At 43.0% G+C, this 18,062-nt stretch overlaps 1 protein-coding gene across 1 annotated transcript in view; it reads right to left on the bottom strand.

The window, feature by feature from the left end:
* Positions 1 to 3,498: 3,498 nt before the first annotated feature.
* cacna1fa (calcium channel, voltage-dependent, L type, alpha 1F subunit a) overlaps positions 3,499 to 18,062 on the bottom strand; it is a gene marked incomplete at its 3' end in the record, with an annotated part of 35,285 nt that continues 20,721 nt past the window's right edge. Inside the window, exons 32-48 of the mRNA XM_080762949.1 lie at positions 17,418 to 17,549; positions 17,069 to 17,134; positions 16,536 to 16,627; positions 15,400 to 15,559; positions 15,007 to 15,134; positions 13,714 to 13,810; positions 13,264 to 13,366; positions 13,039 to 13,140; positions 12,026 to 12,150; positions 10,137 to 10,391; positions 9,668 to 9,768; positions 8,785 to 8,802; positions 5,784 to 6,329; positions 5,085 to 5,515; positions 4,909 to 5,006; positions 3,999 to 4,352; positions 3,499 to 3,705 (exon numbers count right to left, since the gene is read on the bottom strand). Of these exons, the coding sequence (XP_080619075.1) occupies positions 3,499 to 3,705; positions 3,999 to 4,352; positions 4,909 to 5,006; positions 5,085 to 5,515; positions 5,784 to 6,329; positions 8,785 to 8,802; positions 9,668 to 9,768; positions 10,137 to 10,391; positions 12,026 to 12,150; positions 13,039 to 13,140; positions 13,264 to 13,366; positions 13,714 to 13,810; positions 15,007 to 15,134; positions 15,400 to 15,559; positions 16,536 to 16,627; positions 17,069 to 17,134; positions 17,418 to 17,549 (3,015 nt within the window). The remainder of the gene's footprint in view (positions 3,706 to 3,998; positions 4,353 to 4,908; positions 5,007 to 5,084; positions 5,516 to 5,783; positions 6,330 to 8,784; positions 8,803 to 9,667; positions 9,769 to 10,136; positions 10,392 to 12,025; positions 12,151 to 13,038; positions 13,141 to 13,263; positions 13,367 to 13,713; positions 13,811 to 15,006; positions 15,135 to 15,399; positions 15,560 to 16,535; positions 16,628 to 17,068; positions 17,135 to 17,417; positions 17,550 to 18,062) is intronic.

Consider the following 18,062-nt stretch of genomic DNA (forward strand, 5'->3'; position numbering starts at 1 on the left):
CTGATAGAGCACTGGATCTACATGGTCTACATGAGTAGACTGCAGCTGATAGAGCACTGGATCTACATGGTCTACATGAGTAGACTGCAGCTGATAGAGCACTGGATCTACATGGTCTACATGAGTAGACTGCAGCTGATAGAGCACTGGATCTCAACCTCATGAGTAGACTGCAGCTGATAGAGCACTGGATCTACATGGTCTACATGAGTAGACTGCAGCTGATAGAGCACTGGATCTCAACCTCATGAGTAGACTGCAGCTGATAGAGCACTGGATCTCAACCTCATGAGTAGACTGCAGCTGATAGAGCACTGGATCTCAACCTCATGAGTAGACTGCAGCTGATAGAGCACTGGATCTACATGGTCTACATGAGTAGACTGCAGCTGATAGAGCACTGGATCTCAACCTCATGAGTAGACTGCAGCTGATAGAGCACTGGATCTCAACCTCATGAGTAGACTGCAGCTGATAGAGCACTGGATCTCAACCTCATGAGTAGACTGCAGCTGATAGAGCACTGGATCTACATGGTCTACATGAGTAGACTGCAGCTGATAGAGCACTGGATCTCAACCTCATGAGTAGACTGCAGCTGATAGAGCACTGGATCTCAACCTCATGAGTAGACTGCAGCTGATAGAGCACTGGATCTCAACCTCATGAGTAGACTGCAGCTGATAGAGCACTGGATCTCAACCTCAAGCATTTCGAGGACCCTCAGTTTGACGTGTGTTTTTTATTTAGTTATTATTATATTATATTATATATATTTTTAAATCTCTGGCACCCCAATTTATAAGCTTGTACCTGTCTAAGACAAGACCCTAACCCTATAACTGGTATTACTGTCTATTGCATCTTTATTATTATTCTCATTATTATTGCGACTGTATCACTGTAGGTCGCTGATTACTATGAAATCCTGCAAAACCTGTCCGTCGGTCCGTCAGGTAAGGTTACACCACCAAATATGGCCGTCAGCCCTTTACCTCTCATGATACATCATGCCACCATAATATGGCTATATTATAGCCAAACATGGAGAAGACTGGCTCATCACACTGCATATATGGAACCGGCCAGACCTCATCAAACCCTGGGTATACTCAAGACACTTCCCCCACTGCCACCTTTAGATTTCCATATATGGAGCTGACCTGTTCTGACATTCCATATGTTAATCTGACCTCATCAAACCCTGTACACTCAAGATACGCTCCATATATGGCCAGTACAGAATTCATTCCATATGTTGGAATCTGGATCTGACCCCCCATGTCAAAGCCAGCCCAGCAGCTTGCCGTCACCCAGGCGGATGTGTGCACGTGCAAGGTCGCTTCTGGTCTTTGCATGGTTATTATTATGGACCCCTAAGCCTGTTCCATTACTCTCTCAGAGTTACAGACCCTTAAGGGTCTATTTGAACCTGGTGGTGCCTGGACCTGACATCAACAAACTTATATGAGATTACGTCATAAACTAAGTGAGTTTGCTTAACCAGTGGCATCCTTAGCAGCGCGTGGTGAGCTTGTAGATCATCCAGCTTCTCTGAAAAAGTAAAAACAAAATACATTTTTAGAGATATTTGTCAGGACTATGTCAGGACTTGAAACTGGGACAATCTCGTCCAAAGCTGCACGTCTCATCAAATTTGCAAATGAGGCAACTACTGTAGCCCACAGCCTGTTATTTGTCCCCTTGACAGCACTGCTTTCAAATCTGCAACAAAGTATAGTAGTTTCAAAAGTGCTATAATAGGGAAATAGTGAAAAGGGTGCCATTTGTTCTTATGCCTTTGATGGCAATTGGATGATTTGAGGCATTTTGTTCCAAAAATGATTTTTGCAAAAATCCACCTGTTGGTGGCGCTATAACAGGCCAATGTGAAAAGGGTGGGATATATTCCTCAGCCTAGTAGTAGGAAAGTGAGTGAAAGATTTCACGTAAATTGCACGCTGCATTCATGATTTGAGGCTTTTTGTTAAAAACGGGCCAATCCTGCAAACTTTGAAAGCCAATGTTATATGAAATATCGGACAGATCCGTCTTGAGCACATGACTATAGAGATACTGTGAAACAATTTGTGGGATTTTTGGACAAAATATGGAGGAGTAATATCCAAAAATGTGTTTTACAAATAACCGCCTCCTGGTGGTGCTATAACAGGCCGTTCTGGAACACACACACACACACACACACACACACACACACACACACACACACACACACACACACACACACACACACACACACACACACACACACACACACACACACACACACACACACACACACACACACACACACACACACACACACACACACACACACACACACACACACACACACACACACACACACTCTCCCCATGCCTTCGGTCTGGTGGAGACAAAGACAAATTCTTTAAAGTTGAAAACCTGAAAGAGATCAGTGAGGATGGAAACATCACTAAACAGCCTGTTCACACAGAGCAGTAGAAATTGAGTTGTTTCCTTTCCTTGATGAATTCTGTCTCAGCACCAAGAAAGGGGGGATGTGCGCTAAACTGATCTTGAATGAAAAACCAGATGTTTCTCATCTGCCGTAATGTTGAAAACCAGATGTTTCTCTCTCATCTGCCATGCAAGAATCTAATGCATCAGCATATTTGACATGAAAAACAACAGTGACCGTTCCATTTTTAATGTACAAATCTGAGCAAAAAACAACAACATACTTGCAGAGTAGATATAATAACCTACCTTACAGACAGGTTAAGAGTCACAACAATTATCTTTTATTTATTGATTGATGATGATTTTCAACTTGAAAAATGTTTAGTATTCAAATATGTTCAATATAAAACTGGTAATGCTAATGTAGCTTTCTTTTGGGTCATACACTCGTCCTGAAATGATAATTTATTATAGAATTAATGTGCTCTATTTTCATACAAATATTACAAATGTGAAAGTAGTTGTTAACTTGTTAAAGTACAGTAGAAAACAAGGAGGAAAATCTAAAAACCTAATTTTCATAAATAACGCTAAAATTAAATAAAAAGAAAATTACATATGATTTTAAATGAATTATTGCAGAACAATGCAGTCACGTCAGAGACCGTTTTGAGCCCCGCAACAGAAGGTCCTATGGACTTCAAGCTCACACAGTGTTCATTTAACTCAGAGATAGTATAACATTCGTACACTCTCAGAGTTACAAAAGGATAAATTAACAGCTGCTTGCGTTCACAAACCAAGCCTTAACAACCTCGTAGGATCATTGCTCTGAGACGGTCCCAGTAGGACAGAAATGGGAATGATGTGAAAGAGATCTATCTCTATTTCCACATCACTACACTACTCTTCCTCCCAGTTAGCATGAGATAGATCCTCTCTCCAAACCATGTGTTTTTGTGCCAGTAGAAGGCCTTAGCACATAAATAAAACACAACCTTTGTTCAGACGTTCAACCTTCACACTCACACAGTTCTTTGAGTTCCTCGTTTGGTTTCAGTAAGAAACCACACAGTTTATTTCATCCCCCAGGTCTTCCTCAAAGCGTCTCATGGATTGGCTAGCACCGCGCACAATCAGGTCGGTGGCAGCCGCCTCCATCTCATCCAGGGTCAGGTGACAGGCCTCGGCGATCTCCCGCTTGGCAAAGTTCACAAACTTTGGGTCTCTGGCGTAAACACTCAGCCCCTCTGATATTAGGATCTGAATGGAGGAGGATGAGACATGAGACATGCTTTTAATACAATACATACATTTTGATTTCTCACAGTCACACACATGTCGGGCAGAGAAAGAATGTTAAAGCTGCAATCAGTAGGTTTCATATATCTTAACCAGGATTTGAACCTGCAAGACAGAATCCCTGCTTGACCAGGGAGATATTGGGCTTATGAGCTACAGGAGCCGATCTACAACTTGCAGATCTGGTCTTTTTGACAAATGTTCGCGCCCAGAATACGGACGCTTAAAGAAATACATGTTCACATCTCACTCACCGACTCCACCAGACTGTCAGCGCTGCCTTTGTCCACAAAGCCCTGGCTGACAGGAGGCATCCTCATGCTGCTGTAGGTTCGGCCCTGACCGCCGGGGTACCAGCCCCCTGGCCGAGTGGCCCCCGCAGGCATGCTAGCAGAGCCGTCGCCCCACAGGGTCTGCTGGGCGCCGGTAGTCTCATCCACCAGTATCATGGGGGTGTAGATGAGCTTCCCTCTGTGTGCCGACGGGTTGCCGATGCCTCCTCCTACGTTTCGTGGAGTGGCTCTGGATGATCCCGCCGTGTTGGCCCACGAGATGGATGACAAAGCAGAGGACACACTGCTGCGTCTGGAGTCCAAGCTGTGCTGGGTCTGATGATGACACAAATACGGTAGCAATACAAACCATGGTGACAAGGGCTGTACATATACATTATTCTCTTATTCTATTGATTACTTTTTCGTTTCATCGAATGATCTTGCAGTGTGAACCTTTTCAATGAATTGATGTGAAAAAATTGTTAATTGATCATTTGTGTAATAATCCATTAGTTTACCAATTTAAGCCCTATATATTTTGTTGTAAAACGGTGTTGTACAAAAATTGCGAGCATGTAGATATTCAATTTTTTATAAGAAAGAAAGAAAGAAAGACTGATTGATCGATATGTCGAGCATCACTGCCAGAGATCTAGACTGAAAGTGTCCCACTCAATTGGAAGAGACATGTTTGCCACATCTCTGAAAATTTGACAGTTGTATTATTAGTAGTTGCAAGTTTCAAATCCCACCATAGACTGTATTTCAATAAGAGATCCTATGCTACCTAGGTGAACTATGCATAGTTGTGTGTGTGTGTGTGTGTGTGTGTGTGTGTGTGTGTGTGTGTGTGTGTGTGTGTGTGTGTGTGTGTGTGTGTGTTTTAAACCTGTAGTGCGGGTGTCCCCCGGTACTGGGGGACTGGCGTAGGGACATCGAGGCTGCTCTGCTGCCTCAAACACTGGAGGTTAAATGACGGCCTTCGACCTAAAAAGAATCACACAGGTTTCATTATGAAAACCAAAACCTCTATCATGCTTCACTGCATTTTGCAACAAGTCTTACCTAAAGGAATGTTAGGAAGCATGCGTCTCCGGATAAAACCAGAGTCACCGATTTCACTTCCGTTGTAACCGCTTCCATTGTAGCTGTTTCCGTTGTAGCTGTTTCCATTGTAGCTGTTTCCGTTGTAGCCATTTCCGTTGCCGTTGATAGACATGCTGCCGTTCAAGCTGTAGTCGTCACTGTATGCGCTCCCGTTGTATCCGTTTGCAGCGTAGGAGGACACACTTCCTCCGTTCATGTCGGTGCCGTTATAAGCTGTGCCGTTATAAGCTGTGCCGTTGGAAGCTGTGCCGTTATAAGCTGTGCCGTTATAAACTGTGCCGTTGGAAGCTGTGCCGTTGGAAGCTGTGCCGTTGTAAGCTGTGCCGTTATAACCGTTTCCACTGACGCTCTCCACAGCGACAGGCGGAACAGATGAAACTTCTGCATATCTAGGAAGTCCAACAAGACAAGCCTTTTAGCTAACCAGAAAATTATGATTACAATGGCATTTTGGATTTATAAATCATACTTATGGCAAACGAGCGACCAATTGTTGTAGAAATTCTGTCTGTCTGCAGCGCGCACACGCACACGCACACGCACACACACACACACACACACACACACACACACACACACACACACACACACACACACACACACACACACACACACACACACACACACACACACACACACACACCTCTTGTTTCTCACCTGTTGTCTGTCTGCACTGTGCTGGTGACGTCCACTTGACTGTAGTAATACTGCTGCGTTGTAGCAGACACAGGTGCAGTTTCCTGCACCTGTGTCATTGCAGCGTATACAGGTGTAGCCGGTGTGAACACAACTTCTACAACTGGAGCCGGTTCAACAACTGGAGCCGGTTCAACAACTGGAGCCGGAACTGGAGCCGGTTCAACAATTGGAGCCGGAACTGGAGCCAGTTCAACAACTGGAGCCAGTTCAACAACTGGAGCCAGTTCAACAACTGGAGCCAGTTCAACAACTGGAGCCAGTTCAACAACTGGAGCCAGTTCAACAACTGGAGCCGGTTCAACAACTGGAGCCGGTTCAACAACTGGAGCCGGTTCAACAACTGGAGCCGGTTCAACAACTGGAGCCGGTTCAACAACTGGAGCCAGTTCAACAACTGGAGCCGGTTCCGCAGGAACTTCTGCAGTCACCGCCTCTTCTTGGCCTTCAGCAGCCTCCTCGTCTTGGGGTATAAAGGCTATCATCTCGTTGAGCATGCAATGCATCCTGGGAAACGGGATGCAAAGTTAAGCCAACAGTCTGAGGCTGCGTCCGAATTGCTAGGGTTGTTCCCTACTCCCTATCCCCCATACGGGGATCCAGACTCTAGTGGACTCTATAGTGATGATTTCGGACAATACTCCCTGTATGGGGAGCACCGACTCTGACGTCAATATCGATAGAGGGCGCTGTAGTTCCGCGGGTTCATGTACTTTTTATTTGCATGAAATCCCCATTAGGTTTTTTCAGATCGCCTCATAAAGAACTGTTTGAAAAATAAACAAATCATCCCGGCCGTTTCACTCATTTGGAGATGAAGAATCAACTGACTACAAGAAACCAATCAAAACGCTGCTGCTGAATTTCTGCTAGGAACAGACTGTATCAAATAAGTGACTGCAGGCTGTCACCTCCCTGCAAGGACAGTTTGTAAAGTTATTTTTAAATTCATGAATGAATAAAGAAAAAATAGGTTAATGAAAATATGTTTGCAGGCATTTAGGCCTATATATCTATGATAAAAAGGTTATTTTACTATGATTATTATCAATAAATTAATATTAGGCTATATCCATTATCCAGCAATATGAAAACAGTGCACAACCTTGACAATATATGAAAATATCAGCAGCATGATTGATTAACCACATGAACCCCCGCTAATCCTGGGGCGGGGGGGATAGGCCTACCAAAAATAGCCGATCTATAAGCAACGCGCGACGTCCGTGTTGTGAGCTTGTATACTTTTACTTGGGTACTTTTGGTAAAGAATTACCAAAAGTAGCCGATCTACAAGCTCTGCTCACAATACGGACGTTTGGTGTTAACAGAAACAGCAGTCCAATAAATGACTGCCTACACAATGAAGTTTTAATGCATTTATCATTTGTGATAAAGAATCTCACAAATATATTCTACAGCAAGCAACTGATTCCTCTCCTAACGTCATGCGCTGGGCCTGGGTGATACAATGAATCAGATTAGTAATACTATTGCAAACGAGTAGATTTATTATAAATAAAATAAAACAATTTCAAATAAATGCACAGATCATTTGTCTCGAGATCTGTAGCTTCGAGATCCGCCAGGGAAGAAAAGAGGGGAAAACGAAAGTTTAAAAAGTACATTTGTGTTGATTTCTTTCGCTGGTTCAACTTCTGCCTCTTCTGAGTTGTAGCGCAATGAGCGCATGCATGCAGAAGCAGCGCACGTGCGCAAACGCGTGCATGTGCGCTCAAGAGCGAGCTTGCACAATGCATTATGGGGCAGATTTGCTTCGCTGTGTTTTTGTAGTGACCATCGGATGCTCCCTACAATTCCCGGTGCATTATGGGATACTTCAGTCCACTACGTTAGGGTGCAAAAATGCTCACTACATATTCGGACACTATAACAAAATGGCGGAACCTCAAAGTAGTGCACTATATGGGGCATAGGGAATGATTTCGGACGCAGCCTGAGTTATACGTGTTGTGCACTGAAAATGTCAGATCTATAAGCTCATAACGTGTCACAGACGTGGGTGTTGCATACCAAAAATAGATGTACAAGCTCACAACGCTTTATGCTGCTTGCATGTTGTTTTCTTGTAGACCTGTTATATTAGAACATTTTGGATTCTGTTTTTGATTTATACGTAAATGCGTTATGAGGTTATATATGTCATTGTGCTATTTTCAGTGTGTGACACGATACCGGGCCCCCAGAACCGGGAGTGATGTTTGAAGAAAGCCAAATCTGGTAATGCAAGCTTAGGTGCTTATAGGACACTACTGCAGTGCGCATGCTTCTATATGGCCTGAACTTGCTTTATTGGCACTTATGGGCCAAACCCGTAAGGAGAGTGTACTTATGGGCCAAACCCGTAAGGAGAGTGTACTTATGGGCCAAACCCGTAAGGAGAGTGTACTTATGGGCCAAACCCGTAAGGAGAGTGTACTTATGGGCCAAACCCGTAAGGAGAGTGTACTTATGGGCCAAACCCGTAAGGAGAGTGTACTTATGGGCCAAACCCGTAAGGAGAGTGTACTTCCAGGGGAACATACACTGGGTGAGCAATTTTCATTGAAATGAAAAACAAATCATTAAGCTTACAAATATGTTGCATTAGCAGCATATCAGCTAGCTTGAAAATCAGTTGTTGTTAGCAAGTATACTGTAGTGTGGTGGAGTATACATTATGATGGATTATGTGATGCAAAAATATTAATAAATAATCATGACAGCAAACTCAAAGATCCACATAACAATAATATAGCTGCAAGCAGGAACAACAGGGGCCTACCAATATAAAATATGCCATATTATGCAATATGCAAAATGATATATACAATAAGCGCAATAAGCCATAGCAATAGAATAATGCCATAGCAAATATAATAAACTAGAAAATAAAGGTAAATAAATGCTCATTATCTGAGGCCAAGCGGATACATCTTGTTTTAAAGCTATAATTGAGTACCTTTGTTGTTTCGATTTTCTGTAAAAACAAATACAAATTAAATAAAATGACACTATAAAAACATGTTTACACGATCATCATTAAATCCATTATTCAATTGACAAAATGTTAGAACCTCTGCCTAGGTGGGCTTGGGTTATGTTATCGGCCCATTGGTCTGTTAGCAGGACATGGAAAGGAAAGGAAAGGTACTATGTTTACCCAGGGTAACTGGACTAAGCTCAAGAACTTGTTTACAGCCAGGCCCTGCTCATAGAACATTTCATGGTAGAGGTTCAATGCCTTGTCCAAGGGCACTTCAGCGGTGGTAAATTTAACATGCCGGTCCGGGGATACGAACTAGCGACCTTCCGATATCAAGACCGCTCCGCAAACCGTTCGGCCACCGCTGCCACCGCTGCCTACATCATATTCATGCTCCCAAGTGGACCTTTGTGTTAGTGTAGTGGTTGTCTGTGTGGGGTACGGGGACCCCAGTGGTCCATGGGGGGAGTTCCAGGTGGTCCCAGCTAAATGACTGATAGTTAATAACCGAATGGTCCCTTACTTAGGGCTCTGCAACTCTGTCCCAAATGCAAATTAATTTGGGGATCCTTGACATTAAAAAAGTTTGAGTATCAATCAGCCAGTGGGCCTGGGCCGTGGCTCAACGGTACTGGCACTTTGGCTGGTAGTCCAGTTTGGCAGTGTGCCGCGGGTTCGACTTCCGATCCCGACGGCCTTTACTGCACGTGTCACCCCCCCCCCCCATCTCTCTCCCCGTTTCCTACTGTCTGTCCCTCCATAAAAAAGATAAAATTAAGGCGAAAGCCACAAAAAACATTAAAAAATGTAATAAAATAAATCAGCCAGTGGGTGGACTGATGTGATAAAATAAACAGACCTGCTGGGAGGGACGGGCTCGCACATGACAGGCTGTTCCGTAACGATTCCGATGGCTGACAGCTGAAACTCTGGCCTCTGCTCCACTGGAAGACCTGTCACCTGCAATTATAGTTTTCAATGTTTGCAATTAGTTTTTATTTTAATATTGTTTTGACTTCAGTGGATTTAAGTTTAGTTTACGGCTACGTTTCATTTTTGTTTTTTATTAGTTTTAGAGTTTGTTTTAGTTTATTGTAATATCGGATAATCAGGAAGAGATTCAGAATGCTCAGATCGGCTATTTTTGTTATTTTAAGAGTAATATGCGATAGTCTACTGACAAAGCATATCATATGATTCAAAATGTCTTTAGTTAGTTTTGTAAACGCACAACACAGTTTCAGTCAGTCATCGTTTTAACTAAAATGTAATTTTTTTATTCTAGTTTGAGTTATTTTGTTTTAATTCACTATAATAATTCTGCGCACCTGCATGGTCACCACGCCGTCGTTGACCGGCTGGGTCTCGGCTTCGCTGAAGAAAGCATTGGCCATCTGTTCCAGCGTCTCCGCGGTGGGCAGGGGCGTGCTGGTGGGGCTGGGCATCACCGAGGCGCCCGCCTCCATGAAGAACACCTCGCCGTCTGTTGTTTCTCGGGGAGTTGTGGCCTCCTCGTCCTCCATGTCGAACTCCATCGCCATGCGCATCTCCGGAGCCAGGTCCTGTAGCGTTCGCAGCCCTTGCTGAGGGAATAGATCAGATCATAAACAAACGGGTATTTCCAGGCAGAATGTCTTTGGACGTGTTCACAATGCAACCTGTGGATATTTATAATAAGATAATATATTTCTAATAGTCATTAACAATATCATAATTGTCCTGTTTTTCCGAGAAATAAGGTTAATGAATAATACTGGTTAAAAAAGGGGGACCTTGCCTGCATTATAGATAGATAGATAGATAGATAGATAGATAGATAGATAGATAGATAGATAGATAGATAGATAGATAGATAGATAGATAGATAGATAGATAGATAGATACTTTATTTGTCCTAATGGAAATTTGTTTTGTGCCAAGCAGTCATCAGGATACAAAGAAACAACACATACACAATACATTGACAATACTTCACAGCTCCTCCCAGAGGCAGGAAGAAACAAAAGGCCACCAGTCATAGTCCAATACTAATGGGAACAAACGATCTCCAAGCCCTAGCCTGCAGCGGAGGTACACTGTGTACCATCGCCCCAATGGTAGCATAATATGGTATTGGCTGTGTAAGTTATACTGTCTCAATGGTAGAATAATATGGTATTGGCTGTGTAAGTTATACTGTCTCAGTCTTATAGAAAATTTTGGGTCCTTGACATGAAATGGCTTGAGAACCACCGATACATAGAAACATAGGTTTTTCAGAACAATGTCATGATTTAGAAGACATTTTGTAGAACCCTAAAGGATTAATATTCAACTGAAGGAAGTTACTCTTGCACCAACCAGCAAACCATTCCACTGTTCTTCGATAGCTTATCTCATAATCCTCAATCAAACCAACAATAAGGCGCTCCCTTTTGTTCTCCACCCAATGCAACCTTTTCCCTTATGTTTTCTTTGCTATTCGGTTCGGTTCTGTGAGTTAGGTAGTTTGTGTTCAGTCCTTTGAGTAAGTTAAGCCTTGGTTACCTTTGGTTTCTGCTAATTACAGATCCGAAGTTATTATATTTCTATTTTATATCATATATTATATATTCCTTATACATATTCTCTCCTATGTTAAAACCTGCTTCATTCATTCCCGTAAGGGTGTGTTTTATTTGGTGTATCCAATTCTTGTTTTTGTTAGTTTAGGTATGTACAGTAGGTTAGTAAATTGTATTTAGTTTGTTTCAATTATTTTGGTCAGGTTGATGTTAGGGGGTTCCGTTAGTTGTAGTAAGTTTTCTTGATGTAAACCTGAAGCCTGCATTTTGAAGAAGTTTTCCTCTGCTAAAAACGAAAAAAAAGGAAAACCCATTGTTACTTTCCCCTGCCCTAGACAGGGGGCCGTAACATAATTTAAAATGTAAACACATTTTTCATCTGCTAATTTAAAAATACAGGTGACTGACTGAGTCTGAGTCACTCCGACAGTCGTTTGTGTACAGCGTGAACAATACCGGGGAAATCACGCTCACATGATGTTATGATGATTCAGTCCACACACACACACACACACACCACACACCACACACCACACACCACACACCACACACACACACACCACACACCACACACCACACACCACACACCACACACCCCACACACACACACACACACACACACACACACACACACACACACACACACACACACACACACACACACAATAATTTACCTGGAGAGAAGCTGCCCTATCCTTCTTCTTGCTCTTCCTTTCCCTCTCCTTACGCTTACGGTACTTTTTGAAGTAGTCCTGGATCAGGAAGCTGGCATAGAACTTTCCACAAGTGACCTCATCCCCTGAAGAGAACAAACATTTATATGTAAAATGAAAACCATTGTTTTATTTGTGATATGGATAAAGCTGGCAAATGGGGATTATGTGCTTAGCTACACCAATTCCAACATAAACTTAACCATCTCTAGCCTAAAGCCTAAACACAGACGCTTGTATCCATATACACAAACATAACAATGAAAATGGTAAATGGTGCATTTATATAGCGCCTTTATCCAAGGTCCTTTACATAGATGGCGCATTCACCCATTCACACACACATTCATACACCGATGGCGGAGGAAACCATGCAAGGCACCAACCTGCACATCGGGAGCAACTAGGGGTTCAGCGTTTTGCTCAAGGACACTTCGACACTAACTCTGGGGGAGCCCAGGATCAAACCCAAGTGGCCACTCTACCTCCTGAGCCACTGCCCCCGTGTTTAACGTAATAGCTATAACACTAACAACCTTTTCTCCACTCGGAGAGTGCACAATGCATTGTGGGTATTGTCCTTATATTCCCAACCGTAGAGTATATATTAATAGAGACGCACCCAGAGGAAACCCTGAGGCGAAATGGACATAGTGGCCGAATTTGTCATTGCAGCTCGAGCCTGTTGACTATCATTGCGCACGTTCATGTTATTGGGCCCATGACACGTTAACGAATGTTTCATACGTGAACGCGCGCAAACGGCGCAATGATAGTCAACGACCAGCGCGTTCATGTTATTGGGGTAATCCATCCCAGAATACACTCTGTTCCTATAGGAAGGAGGAGTGAAATCGCCTCATGCGCTTTTGAGCAACTTAATGCAAGTGGATGGGAGGAGGAATCCGGTACCGTCTGTATTAATACATACTCTAAGTTCCCAACCTGTGGGCAGTGGCAGTACTGTGGTTTACCTCTAGGGGGTGGAATGATTTCATCGATGAGCTTTGGCTTTGTGCGCTTCCATAGTTTTTTAATGATCAGCTTCAGCTCCTCGTTCTGCTGATCAATGGGACCTAAAGGGACAGATCAATACACATGATCAAAGGGTTTTATGTTTACAGCACAGCCATTCTATTACAGTGCATAGGATGTGAAATTGCCCTGTGCGCGTGTGTCTAATGTGTAAGAGGCAGAACCTTCTGTCTTAATCTTCAGTGAGGTGCGCACAAGAGCAAATAGAGTGGCACTGAAGGTGACAGTCCCATCAGGGTGCAGAGGTACATTCATGGAAACCAGTCTCTGAGGAGAGAGAGAGAGAGAGAGAGAGAGAGAGGGGGGGGGGGAGAGAGAGAGAGAGAGAGAGAGAGAGAGAGAGAGAGAGAGAGAGAGAGAGAGAGAGAGAGAGAGAGAGAGAGAGAGAGAGGGAGGAGTGAGTGAGTAGGTAGAAGAGGAGGTAGAATAGGAGGCCACTAATTGGATTGTTGACACAAACCAGGGGGGATGGGGTATACATTCTACTGACCACTTGAATTTATCTACCATTCACTTGCTAGCATTAGTCTATGTCATACTGAACACATCATATCATCATACCGTATATACAGTGTGTATAAACTGTATACACAATGTATATGAGCTCTGTGTACCTTGCAGGCCACACGGTGAGGGCACAGCTTTCCAAAACCGAGAGGAGGCTGAATCCTGCGCAGCATGGTCACCACATCAATGTGTTTTATTCGACCTCTGAAAGCAAGAGGCAGATCATGGACTGTACAGCTGTGGGAGGCAGAGACCGTATGGCTCTTCATAATTAATATCTAGTCTAAATGTAATAATAATAATAATAATAATAAGTGCTACATTAAGCAAATGCAAAACATAAAAAATAATAATCATCACACCACTAAAACATGGAAGAATCTGAAACAAAATGTACTGGATCCTGGGAGTTTTTAGTTACCACTGTTACAAAAAGTGTCTTGAGACAACTTGTTGTGATTTGACACTTTAATAAATTTGAATTGAATTGAATCGACACAGACATTGATATGTGATTTTGAAGAAATGAGGGAGAGAGAGAGTGTGTGCACGTGCGTGCGTGCGTGTGTGTGTTTGGTTGCTAAGGTAAATCCTGGTCGATAGGGTCTAACAGACGGTTGGAAAGGCAAAATGCTATGATAAAACAGTGAATAGAGGATGGAAGATATACTGCATGTCTTAAATGGGACATATATTTTGTCGTGCAAAAATTGTTGATCTACAAGCTCTTGTAGATCGGCTATTGGTATAAATTAAAGCATCCACATATCACATGGGGAATAAAAGTATTGCCCCGCAAGAAAATGTTAGGATTGTGAAATTAAAATGTTTTAATAATTTTGTCAGGACTTACAACAATTACAATTACACCTCCTATCAAGCCACCTCCAATCAGGTCACCTCCACCCGTATAAAAGCCCATCCAACCCACAGTTCTCCCTCTGTTCTCACTTTCGTCATGACCTATCGTGGGTCATCATCGTTTCTGTTCATTATTCGTTTCATTGCATTCTTCTTTTCGTTAAAAAATGTTGTTAAACTTGTTTATTTGGTGGTGTGGTTCTTGATTGGGAATTTACTTTGTTTACCTCTGTAAGCCGACAGCAGCCATTACAGTATCCATCTGTTTCAGCTGGGTAACCTGGGTATGGTACTTTTTACCTAATATATTCTTGTAGCATTACAGTTGCAGACTTTGATGACAGGCCTTTGCTGCCTCATAAACATGACGGGGGACATAACAAACTTTATGCAACGGACTGAGGTGTTTTCAAAGATAGCAGACCTACAGGCTCGTAGCGCGCCACTGGGTGGCGCGCTATGAGCTTGTAGATCTGCTATTTTACAATAGCTAAAGCATAACATAATGCTAACATCAAATAGGGTTAAATAAGTCTTACGTGGCCTCAGGGTCGTAGTCCGACCAGACTCGTTTAAACTCATCCAGGTGGTGGGTTCCCAACACAGTCCAATCTCTGGTCAAGTACTCAAAGTTATCCATGATGACAGCAATGAACAAGTTGATGATCTGGAGAGACAAACAGGACTTTCATTTTGCCAGGACTTAATTTGAACTTAATACAATAGCAGATACAATATTTGATATATGTTTTATGACGTGGCTCTGCAAGAGGCTGGCTGGATGCTGTATAAGACAGACAGACAGACAGACAGACAGACAGACAGACAGACAGACAGACAGACAGACAGACAGACAGACAGACAGACAGACAGAGGATTCCTTGTTGTTTAGTAGGATTTCTGTTGTAATAGAAAATGGATTTTCTTCTCACCAGGTAGGCACAGAGCATGAAGAAGCTGATAAAGTAAATGTATGCCAGGTTGCTGCCACAGCTGTACTCTTCTCCAGGCTCTGTGTCGGCCTGGGGGTCACAGCGTTTCCCTGGCAATGCTGCCAGCATGATCTCCTGCCACTGCTCTCCTGTAGCACACCTGGAAGGAAGAGGAAAATGCGACAAAACCATTTTATCATCATGGCAGCCATTTTTCTCTAATGTCACACTTATCAACATCACCTGCCTTCCATTATCATTCGGCCCCGTCACAATCACCACAGTATAAATACACCTGCGAGCTGTCACTTACCTATTCTTACTGCCTACGTGGTCTTGAACAATCACCCCATCCACCCCTACCACCTCCATCTCCTCATTCTCCCCCTTCCCACTCTATTCTCCAACTCTTCCAGAAACCCGGGACAGTATCGGAGCAGAGACGATCGCTCTCTGAGCGACCATCGACGGCATCCGCTCCTGAGACTACAGTCTCACCCAACCTGGGTTCCCCATTCAATAAAAAACGTTAAACTTTGAGCAGAAGGTGTGGTCTCTTACTGTAATATAATGAATGTAGATATATATACGTAGATAGTCAGTGCATTGGTTGGTGGGTCGACTTGTACATTAATGTCACTGCCAGGCAGGGGAACCTGGCCATTTTCTCTATTTGACGAGCATAACAAACCACTTGGAAGTCGGATGACAATTCAACAAGTTATGATGATTGTAATTGTGGTGAGACCTCAGTCAATATTACTGCTACAATCATCATGCATCATCGCTCAGATGAACAGCAGCGGCTAAGGATGTCCCGAATCCGATCACGTTTTTTTTTTTGTATCTGCCGATACAGATGTTTCCCGTTTATGCCATCAGAGTAGAACAGTATCCGAAATCACAGACAATATCCAGTCTAATATCATGATATGAATATAATATTGATATAGGGATGTCCCAATCACGTTTATTTGCCCCCGATCCAATTCGATCATTTAAAAATGACGTGATCGGGACAACCCTAGCAGCGGCCAATGCAGCATCGACATGGGAAGCCCGAGTTTGACGTAAGAGCAAAATTGCCGCCGTTTGAAAACTTGCGGAGGCTCAGGTTCTTGTTCTGCCTTTCACACCTGAAGAGCACCAGGCAAGCCATGAAGAAGGTCTGGAAGTTACAGTTCCTGTTGATGTCGGTGCTTTCGTCTACGGCCACCTTTCCGAACGTCTGCAAGGAGAAAGAACACACCACTTTGAATATGCAAACACAGGTGAGGTCGGTTGACTGTGTCACAGGGAGCTCTCTCCCATCCCTGCAGGACATAAACATGGGTTTCTGTGCTTCTTGATGGCAGAACACAGCACTCTTCTTTACAACAGATCTGGAATGCATCCTTCTAGTTACAGTATGGTCGTGCACTGTAGCACTAGCGTGCTGTTCTACTAGCGGACTCAGAACTCAGACAGATGTACACGGTTCAGTCAAAATGGTTTTTCCCCTGAATGCGCAGTCACCCGTGACCCAGTAAACAAGAAACAAAAATAATTATGAAGGACAAACAACCATCCTAGAAACAGATTTGCAACAAACTAGTATTTCAACTGTATAACTCTGCATGATGCATCACACAAAGTCATATTCATTGCGTACACTGCACAGGATACTCACCTGCATGCCAATCACAGCATAGATGAAAAAGATCATGGCAATCAGCAGGCCGACATAAGGCAAGGCCTAGGAGAAACCAAAATAAATAATGTGGTTAAAATAAGACCTTCAGCTGCCTGTTTAACCGTTTCTCAACAAACAAAGTTTCTAGCAACATATTTGAATGCAGATTGTGGACCCTAGATGTGTCAAAAAGACTACATTTTTTAGGAGCGTTTGACTCATTGCTGGCTGTCTGAATACCAAAAAAACTAAAAAACAGTAATTACAAATTTGACATATTGTTGCTTATAGCAGCTTTAAGTATACAGTATGAAACTAACAATTTCTTCCAGAATACAGTACTGACCTGGAGGGACTTGAGAAAAGTCCAGAGTAGCGTTCGAATGCCCTCCCCTTTGCTGAGCAATTTGACCAATCTCAAGACTCGGAACAAGCGAAAGAATGTGATGGACACTTTGCCGCTTTCTTTACCTCCACCCTGGGTAGAAAAACAATAGTTCACAACTCATGTGGGAGCCATGGAGTTTAAACAGGCCGGCCTCCTGCCAGTAGCAATGGCAATCATATGTTTGAGCTATAGGTTATAAGCGGTGTAGTGGCTATTTGTCAACAACAATAAAGTTCAAAAAGCCACTGAGGCACCGGGTATAGTGGATAAATGAGTCGATGTCGAAACGGCTCTTGCAGGTTGGTGATATTTTATTCCATTTCCTTCACAGACAAGTATGGCAAACATGATGGAAATAACTGCTTTGCTAGTTTGCTTTGACCCTGTCACCCTGGTAAAAACCTTCCCAGTGCCAAACTGAAATCTGAATGAGTGCCTGTCTGATGACAGTTAAATAAATTCACCTGTGCACACCCAATTGCCCAATACCTTCAAAATAAAAGCCTTTAACTGGAACACAAATAAACTGAAATAATAATGCATACAATAATTCTACCAAACAAATCCAACAAATGAATGTGAAATACAAAATAGTGAATAGCT

This window comes from Protomyctophum bolini, assembly GCF_963924005.1.
Source record: "Protomyctophum bolini genome assembly, chromosome: 5".
Taxonomy (NCBI): domain Eukaryota; kingdom Metazoa; phylum Chordata; class Actinopteri; order Myctophiformes; family Myctophidae; genus Protomyctophum; species Protomyctophum bolini.